The sequence below is a fragment of the Cajanus cajan genome, chromosome 4 (assembly GCF_000230855.2).
Source record: "Cajanus cajan strain Asha chromosome 4, NIPB_CcT2T_4, whole genome shotgun sequence".
Lineage (NCBI taxonomy): Eukaryota > Viridiplantae > Streptophyta > Magnoliopsida > Fabales > Fabaceae > Cajanus > Cajanus cajan.
Window position 1 is genome coordinate 47,132,880 of NC_138520.1, and position 10,087 is coordinate 47,142,966.

At 44.7% G+C, this 10,087-nt stretch overlaps 1 protein-coding gene across 1 annotated transcript; it reads left to right on the forward strand.

The window, feature by feature from the left end:
- The first annotated feature begins 6,839 nt into the window (after positions 1–6,839).
- On the forward strand, positions 6,840–7,691 carry LOC145957325 (uncharacterized). The gene has a single exon (XM_083073561.1). The coding sequence runs from the start codon at positions 6,840–6,842 to the stop codon at positions 7,689–7,691; it is 852 nt and encodes a 283-aa protein (XP_082929687.1).
- Positions 7,692–10,087: the final 2,396 nt, after the last annotated feature.

Below are 10,087 nucleotides of genomic sequence, written 5' to 3' on the forward strand. Positions count from 1 at the left end.
GGCACATCACCCGGACAATTGGGTCAACTCCTTTACTTGTCAGCCGGTACACCAAAAGACCGTCCGACTAAGTAAAGGGGGGGCAGCTGTAGACCCCTAAAATTGTCCGGGTCGGAAATAAAGCTTGAAGACTCTCGAAGACTGAAGGATAATCAGCCAGAAGGACTCCTCGAAGGCCCTAGGAGGGTTCTCTGTAGGTCTAGAGGTCTTAGAATAGCTCAAAATAAGGAAGTGGAGGGAAAAAGCCCAATACGGCCGTACTGAACTTAATACGGCCGTATTGAAGCTTCAATACGGCCGCAGCGAAACTCAATACGGCGTATTGAAGTTTCTGAAACTTCAATACGGCCGTACTGAAGTCAATACGACCGTATTGACACTTCAATACGGTCGTACTGAAGTCAATACGACCGTATTGACACTTCAATACAACCGCAGCGAACTCAATACGGGCGCATTGAAATTTCTGAATTTCAATACGACCGTATTGAACTTCAATACGACCGTATTGAAGTTCAAAAATTTCAATACGGCCGTATTGCCCCTGTAGGCCGTATTGCGCCTATTCCCTATAAATATGACGTCAATTGGACGTCATTCCACACTTTCACACTCAGTTTTGACTCCCTCCTTGAGTATTCTGGGGTTTTTGAGCAGTGTTCTGCCCTAGAAATCTCTCTGGGAGTCGATCCGACGAAGTTCTGGAATTCCGAGCACTTAGCTTGGAGATTCGAACCTAGTCGAAGGGAAATCCTCCGGATTTCCATAGTCAAAATTTTATAGGAGAGAGCGAGCGAGCTTGTAGAGCGAGGGAACGCCAAAAAGCTTCCCAGTTTTACTCAATATATAAAAGCACGCTTCAAGAGGTTTCTTCTTAAATCCTTCCTTTTACTGCTTTCTGTGTGCATATTTAAACTGTCATCATGTAGATAGTTAATTTATAATCGCTTATAATAAATAGGGGTAATTTAGTAATTTTATACTGTTATTTTAGAATATAATCTGTCATAGGGAACCCGAAAGGGGCGCTGTGGGGTGCTAACACCTTCCCCACGCGTAACCGACTCCCTTACCCGACTCTGGTTGTAATGGCCAAAGTTGATTTATAAAATCAATTGCCTTATCCCTTTTTCCAATGTTTTGAGTAAAACATTGGTGGCGACTCCACGAACCCTCCTTTTACGAAAACCACTAATCCATGGAGGGTCCCGCTTGGGATTAACATGGATTAGTGAGCCTTTTAATAAAATTGCTCGTTTGACGAGGTCTCAGTTTGAGAATAAGTCATTCTAGCAATCCACTATTTTTTAAACAAATAAACGAGTCCAACCATCCTTCGCGAATGCCGAAAGCCCGTTTCGGGCCGGTGGCGACAAGCACGCTTCAAAGGTTTATCTCTTTAAAGTCCCTTCTTTTACCGCTTTCTGTGTGTACATATTTAAACTGTCATCATGTAGATAGTTAATTTATAATTGCTTAGAATAAATAGGGGTAATTTAGTAATTTTGCACTATTATTTTTAAATAATCTGTCATAGGGAACCCGAAAGGGGCGCTGTGGGGTGCTAACACCTTCCCCACGCGTAACCGACTCCCTTACCCGACTCTGGTTGTAATGACCGAAGTCGATTTTTGAATCGATTGCCTTAAACTTCTTTTTCCAATGTTTTGAGTAAAACATTGGTGGCGACTCCATGAACCCTTCCTTTTTATGAAAACCGCTAATCCATGGAGGGTCCCGCTTGGGATTAACATGGATTGGTGAGCCTTTTAATAAAATTGCTTGTTTGACAAGGTCTCAGTTTGAGAATAAGTCATTCTAGCAATCCATATTTTTAAACAAATAAAAGAGTCCAACCATCCTTCGCGAATGCCGAAAGCCCGTTTCGGGCCGGTGGCGACACCAAGGCCCAATGAAACCCTAATTCACACAAAGGTACGTGCATAACTTATACAAGTCATATACGCCCACAAACACTAACTTTAGCATCAGAGTCTCTTTTGCAGGTACCAACCCCACCTTGGAGCAGCAAGCGTACCTAGTGAAGGAGGCTCACCAATCTTGCCCAGCAGATCGTCCCTGTAGACCCCTAAAATTGTCCGGGTCGGAAATAAGACTCGAAGACTCTCAAAGATCGAAAGAAAGTCAGCCAGAAGGACTCCTAGAAGACCATAGGATGGCTATCTGTAGGTTTAGAGGTCTTAGAGTACCTAAAAATAAGGAAGTGGGAGGTTTGGAGCTCAATACGGCCTCCTTGGAGTTCAGTACGGCCGTACTGCACATTTTGTACTACAATACGGCCGTACTGAAACCAATACGGCCGTATTGAAGTTTTTGTATTTCAATACGGCCGTACTGAATTCAAAACGGCCGTATTGAAGTACAAAAACTCAATACGGGCCGTATTGAACCCAGGGGCCGTACTGCGCCTCATCCCTATAAATAGGACGTCATTTGGACGTCATTCCACACTTTTCCACTGAGTTTTGACTCCCTCCTTGAGTATTCTGGGGTTTTTGAGCAGTGTTCTGCCCTAGAAATCTCTCTGGGAGTCGATCCGACGAAGTTCTGGAATTCCGAGCATTTAGCTTGGAGATTCGAACTTAGTCGAAGGGAAATCCTCCGGATTTCCATAGTCAAAAATTATTTTTAGGAAGGAGTGAGCGGGCTTGTAGAGCGAGGGAACGCCAAAAAGCTTCCCAGTTTTACTTGATATATAAAAAGCACGCTTCAAGAGGTTTCTTTTCTAAAAATCCCTTCTTTTACTGCTTTCTGTGTGCATATTAAACTGTCATCATGTAGATAGTTAATTTATAATTGCTTAGAATAAATAGGGGTAATTTAGTAATTTTGCACTATTATTTTTAGAAATAATCTGTCATAGGGAACCCGAAAGGGGCGCTGTGGGGTGCTAACACCTTCCCCACGCGTAACCGACTCCCTTACCCAACTCTGGTTGTAATGGCCGAAGTTGATTTATAAAATCAATTGCCTTATCCCTTTTTCCAATGTTTTGAGTAAAACATTGGTGGCGACTCCACGAACCCTTCCTTTTTATGAAAACCGCTAATCCATGGAGGGTCCCGCTTGGGATTAACATGGATTGGTGAGCCTTTTAATAAAATTGCTCGTTTGACGAGGTCTCAGTTTGAGAATAAGTCATTCTAGCAATCCATACTTTTCAAAACAATAAAAGAGTCCAACCATCCTTCGCGAGTGCCGAAAGCCCGTTTCGGGCCGGTGGCGACAGTCCCTACGACCGATCTCCTGTAAGAACATTTGGCGCCCACCGTGGGGCCGATCAAGACATCTCTTATCAGCCACGCTTATGGTTTTCACCCGAAGCCATAGTAGACGAGCAACAGACAACCTAGATCGCGCAACAAGAATGGAAGGTGGAGCAACATTGAGGAGACTGATCAAGCAGGTCGAACAAATGCGGTAACAACACGCCGTCGACCTAGAGAACATTCGTGCTAGGCACGAATCCGACCTAGTAGCACTGCGCGCTGAGAATGAGCGCATTCGCGCCCAGCTTCCTCGACGCCCTTCGGATCAACCCCCTTAACCGAGTAACCAAAACGAGGAAGAGGGGCACTCGATTTCCCAGCCACCAACTATACCCAGGGCACCGACCCACAGGTCTACTATACATCGATCACACACGCCGACGAATAGGTCAGACCACGAAGTCAGCAATGCGCCTGCCCAAGCTCCAGGGCATAGGGCGAGCATCCGCCGCCATCCTTTTATTGGTGGCATCATGGAGACGCCCCTGCCTTTTGGATGGAAGCCTCTCAACATCGATCGTTACGATGGCACTGTTGACCCAGACAAGCACATTGATCTGTACGTCACACAGGTAAACCTATACACTAACGAGGATGTTATTTTGTGTAGGGTTTTTTCGACTTTGCTCAAAGGAGCAGCACTCGCCTGGTATACTCAGTTGTCGGCGGGATTAATTGACAATTTTGACACTCTGGTGAGACAATTAACGGCGCAGTACACAACGAGTTGGCCTCACACATCACATCAGCCGCCTTGGCCAGCCTCAGACAAGGCGACGACGAACCACTGAGGGCGTTCATGGAGTGCTTCGCTAGCACCTCGGTCAAGATCCACAACTTAAATCCTGAGGTCGCCCTTCACGCCATGCTCATGGTACTCAAGCCAGGACCTTTCGTGGATATCCTGTGTCGACGACCTCCCCCAAACATGGACGAACTCCGTGCCCAAGCTACCGGGTACATCTAGATGGAAGAACACACCGCCTTTCACGACCAAGTCCATGGAAAAGCACAAGCGAAGCCGGACCACGGCCAGAAAGACAAGATGAAAGTCACCAACGATAACCAGTTCAAGAAGGTGGCTAGGGCAAACAAAGGAGGGAGGTATGACTTCTACACCCCCCTGAATGCGCCCCGAGTACACATCCTAGAAGAGGCCAGCAACAACAATTTCCTCACTTTGCCACCACCTAGACACAGTCCCAATAGTGAGGACAAATCCAAGCATTGCTGGTATCATAGAAATTATGGTCACACAACCGAGGAGTGCCGCACACTCAGAGATCGCATAGAGGAACTTGTCCAGGGGGGCACCTCGGACAATATGTCCAACGGCAGCAAACTCACAGATGAGGCTACAACGGACGAGGACAAGGATGAGGTTGAGGTTCCGGGACACGTACGGACCAACCCTCTGGTTCTCAGCAAAACACTAGTGGTGCGGTGAAGGCCGAGGTAAGTCAGGACACAGGGTCAGCTCCCTTGCGCAGAGTTATCAATACAATTGCAGGTGGCTTCGCATGGGGAGGCTCTAGTAGCTCGGCGCGTAAACGACATTTGTGCAGCATCAACAATGTCCATTCTACCACCTCGGCCCCACACCATAACACACCACCAATCACCTTCACCGACGACGATTACACTAGCATCTGTCCAAAACAGGATGATCCTATGGTCATCGCCGTTCTATATTGAAGCGTTGATAGACCAAGAAAGCTCGGCTGATGTTCTATATTGGATGACATTCCTAAGGTTACACATCCCCCACTCCCTTATTCAACCTCACACAGAACCCCTAGTCAGTTTTATAGGAGAACAAGTTCACACTCGAGGGTACGTGGATCTACTGACAACCTTCGGGACCCCTCCTGACTCAAGGAGGATCATGGTCAGATATCTCCTCGTGGAGGCCAACACATCCTACAACATCAACATCAGCAGACCTACACTGAACCAGCTTGGAGCCGTAGTGTCCACCCCACACCTGACGATGAAGTTCCCAGGGAGCAATGGCAAGATTATCTCTGTCCAAGAAAATCAGAAGACAGCTTGGCAATGTTATGTCGAAAGCTTGAAGGTCTCGCCATCAGGGGAGCGCCACAAAAGTGATCCTCCTACAGTAACTCATATAGCCCAGATTGACATCACTAACCTGGACCCAAGGTCAGAATCTCATGACGAACGACCAAGTCCCATCGACGAGCTTGATGACCTTCAAGTCGGTGAACTCCCCGAACAATGTACGAAGATAAGTCGGCAGCTAAACCCAGAGCTGCGATAATGGCTCGTTGAGGAGATCTCTAAAAACACCGACCTCTTCGCATGGTCAAGCGCAGACATGCCAGGTATTGATCCCAATCTCATTTGTCACAGGTTAGCCATCCACAAGGAAGCTAAGCCGGTCTCTCAGAGAAAAAGGAAAGTTGGAGGGGAATGACGCGATGCCATCATCCCCGAAACACAGAAGTTGATAAACGTGAGCTTCATCCGCGAAGTCAGATACACCACGTGGCTGGAAAACGTGGTACTGGTAAAAAAGAACTCGGGGAAGTGGCGCATGTGTGTCGACTATACTGACCTCAACAAAGCATGCCCCAAAGACTCGTACTCCCTACCGAGTATCGACAGGTTGGTTGATGGCGCTTCCGGCCATGCTCTCCTCAGCTTCCTCGACGCATACTCGGGATACAACCAAATCATGATATACCCACCAAACGAGGAGCATACAGCTTTCATCATCGACCACACAAATTTTTGCTATTGCGTTATGCCCTTTGGCCTTAAAAACGCTAGAGCCACTTACCAACATCTGATGGATAAGGTATTCCAGCAGCAAATTGGAAAGAACATGGAGGTGTACATGGACGACATAGTCGTCAAGACATTATCAGCCGAGGCTCATGCTGCCAACTTGGCCGAGGTGTTCAGCCAGATCAGAAAACACAACATGCGCCTCAACCCAGAGAAGTGTGTCTTCGGCATCCAGGGAGGTAAATTTCTTGGCTTCATGATCACCAGCAGGGGAATTGAATCCAACCCAGAGAAGCGCAAAGCCATCATACAGATGCAAAGTTCGCAAACTGTCAAGGACGTCCAACGTTTGGCAAGAAGGTTAGTCTCCCTTTCTCGCTTCATCCCAAGGTTGGCAGAGAAAGCAGGGCCCATCTTCACCTTACTGCGAAAGCCGAAGAACTTCGAATGGACTCACCAATGTGAAGAAGCTTTTAAGAGCTTCAAAATATTCCTCACCACTCCGCCAGTCCTTCAAAGGTCGGATCATCACTCCGACCTCCTTTGTATCTAGCCGTGGCAGAAAGCGCCATCAGCGCGGTCATCGTACAAGAACACCACAAAGTGAAACACCGATCTACTTCATCAGCCGAGTCCTTCAAAGACATGAAGAAGCGATATCAAATGATCAAGAAGCTCGCACTAGCACTCGTCACCGCAGCTCGGCGCCTCCGACCTTACTTCTAAAGCCATCAGGTGGTCGTCAAAATCGACTACCCGATCAAGCAGTTCTTGAGAAAGCCAGACCTCGCCGGACGAATGATAGCATGGTCAGTAGAGCTATCAGAATTCGGCATCAAATACGAAAGTCGCGGCCCCTTGAAAGCTCAATGCTTGGCAGATTTCGTGGCCGAACTGACCCCAACCTCGGTCAACGAACAACAGGTATGGACTTTACATGTCGATGGATCCTCCAACTCTAAAGGTGGTGGTGCAAGTATCATTTTGGAGGGACCAAACAAAGTCACTGTAGAGCAATCTCTCAAGTTTGGCTTCAAAGTGACCAACAACCAAGTGGAATACGAGGCGCTACTGGCAGGATTAAGGTTGGCGCGCGACCTCAGAGCACAGCGAGTGAGTTGCAACGACTCAAAACTCATGGTGGAACAACTTAGTGGGGCGTACCAGACCAAGGATATCCTACTACAGAGATACTTTCATGTAGCCTCCCAACAAATCTCCTTCTTCGATGAGTTCACCATACATCATGTGCCCCGCGAACAGAACGCCAAAGCCGATCTCTTGTCCAAACTCGCCAGTACGAAATGTCCCAGGCAACATCAGACCATTATCCAGGAAATCCTAAATTCACCAAGCCTGGATGACAAGGTCGTCAACGCCAGTGACAGCGCAGACCAAGGGTGGATGACAGGTATTTGGAAATACCTAAAGGACAGAACTCTACCCGAGGATAAGGAAGAAGCCCAGAAGGTGAGGGTAAGGTCGGCTAAGTTCATCATCATTGGAGACGAGCTGTTCAAACGTGGCATCTCCACTCCCCTGCTGAAATGCCTAGCAGGGTCCCAGGCTACCTATGTCGTCGAGGAAATCCACCGAGGGATCTGTGGGATGCAATCTGGGACCCGCTCGATGGTGACCAAGGTACTCTGAGCTGGATATTACTGGCCTACACTAAAGTAGGATTGCCAAGCTTATGTGCAAAGGTGCAAAGAATGTCAGCAATTCAACAATGCACATCGACAACCACCCGAAGTCCTCCACCAGATGATGTCGTTGTGATAGACCATGGGCCAAGGGCCTAGTGACCAGAGCTATGGCTAGGAGGATACAGGAAGAGCTGGATCTTGAAAAGACTAATGGGCTTGTTAGGCCCAAGGTAATCTTCACTTGGAATGCTCTATCATGAAGAGAAGGCCTTAGTTCTACTTGTTTATATTGTACAGTTCATGCATAGTTTTTTGTATAGGTTATTTTTGCCTTTGTATTGTGAGGCACTTTATTTGCTTTTTCCTAGTGATTGTATATTGTTTTTAAGGTAGGTTACTTGGAGAGTTTAACTCCATTTAACCTCCCTAGATGATACATTCATTTTATATTTTTTCAGTAGGGAAAAGGGGGTGACATTTAGCAATGCTTGAGGTGTGACTAGAAATTGGGCCTGAGTTGGGCCTAGGCTAAATTTTGCATATTGGACTCATTTTGCTCCTAATTTTTCATAGATTTGATTTAGCTAGGTCTCATCATCATATGATGAATCTAACTAAACCAAATCAAGGTTTTTCAAATTAATTCAAGGAGCAAAATGTGTTCAAGGCCGCCTAGCTCTCTTAAGTCTCCTTGGCCGAATTTTCTAGTTGTTCTTCTTGAGTTTTGAAGCTTGCCTTGCAAGCTTCTAAACTCAAGTAAGGTAAGCTTACCTTACCATGGTTCTTAAGTGAACCATGGTCAAGGTTAGCTTCCCTTGCAAGCTTGCTAAACCGTAGGGAGTTAAGTAAACCTTACCATGGTTCCTAGTGAACCATGGTTAAGGTTAGCTTCTCCTAGAAGCTACCTTTTCTCTATATATTTGTAAATACCTCCTATGTAGTCACTTTTGAACAATTTGAGAAATAATATTCAGATTTCTCTCTTAAGAGTCACTCTCAAAACCGTGGAGATAATTTTCTCTCTAAGGTTTCACCAAGGTTCCAAACCTTACCTAGGTTCCTTAAGCTTCTACATTGAACTAGAAGTAACCGAACTTCCTTCCAAGGCTTATCCTCCATTGAAGGCTTCTTCATGGAGATTTCAAGCTTCTTCCAAAGGTTAACCTCAAGAACATTCGGTCCAAGGATGGAGGAGTTGAAGTTCATCAATCTTCTTCAACTTAACTCCATCATTTTTGGTATCTAGAGCCTAGTGCTCTTGAGGTTTTTTGTTCTAACTTTTCCTACTTGAATCCGTGTTGTTTCTTCCTTGTCTATGTCTAAATCTATGTTTGCTGCAAGGATCTAGTTCTAATATGATTTTTGATGGATCCTATATGTCATATATGAAGTGATTGATTCTTGTTTGCTTGTTCCTATTCTTCTTGAATCAATTGTTGTTGTGCGCCTAAGTTCTTGTACTTGTGCATTTTATTTTGCTTGAGTCTCTCCATTCTATAACATGTGTCCGTGATTGGACAACATTCATATTGCATAGATTTTGTTTTTGAATCACTTGTTTTGTCTTAGAATGTCATGTGTAGTCCTTTTACATGTTGAAAATTCCTAGACTAGCTTGTTTGACCTAATTTTGTTTTGTGTTTGTTGAGTCCGATTTTTGTTAGTCTTTTCCTTATTAAATCTGAACCTTACCTATATGTGCTTTTGATTTACATATTTGAGTTCATGATTTGCTATTAGTTCTAGCAAATTTCTTAGAGTTAGGTTTCCTTTATGTCTTTTTAAAGTTTTGTCAAAAAAATTCATAAACACTAATTCCTATTAGGTTTTCCTTGAGTTTATTGTGTGGCTGAAACTTTTAACAAATATTACTCATTCAAAACAGAGGCAAAACAGAGGTGTGAGTGTATTAACTGCATGAGAAAAACAAATGAAAAAGTGCTTAAAAATTTGACCTAAAATACTACAAAATTGTGAAGCACTAGAAAAGAAACATGCATGTGAACACCTTTGTTTTGTGTAAAAAATTTTCTGCAGTTTTTATATATTGAAACCGAGACCTATAAGTGATAAAAAGGCATTGAAACTCCTGAACATCAAAAGAAAAATAAGTGAAAAATATTTTGCAAAAGAAAAAGAAAGAAAATAGCAAAAGAAAAAGCCAAAAAGGAGTAAAAATTGGTTAAGAGTGCTCTCGGTTTTGGTATTGTTTTTGCATGTAAATCTTTGTGACCAGCCACATTTTTGAGTCTTATTTTGTTTTCTAATCTTAGCTTTTAATTTTTTAATCCATTCTAGTGCCTTTCCTAGGTTAATCTTTGTGTGCTAGCCTTCAAAATTTCCTTTAATTGTTGCTTGTCATTTTGTGGAATTCTTTCTAGTCTTGTCTCATTTGTTTTC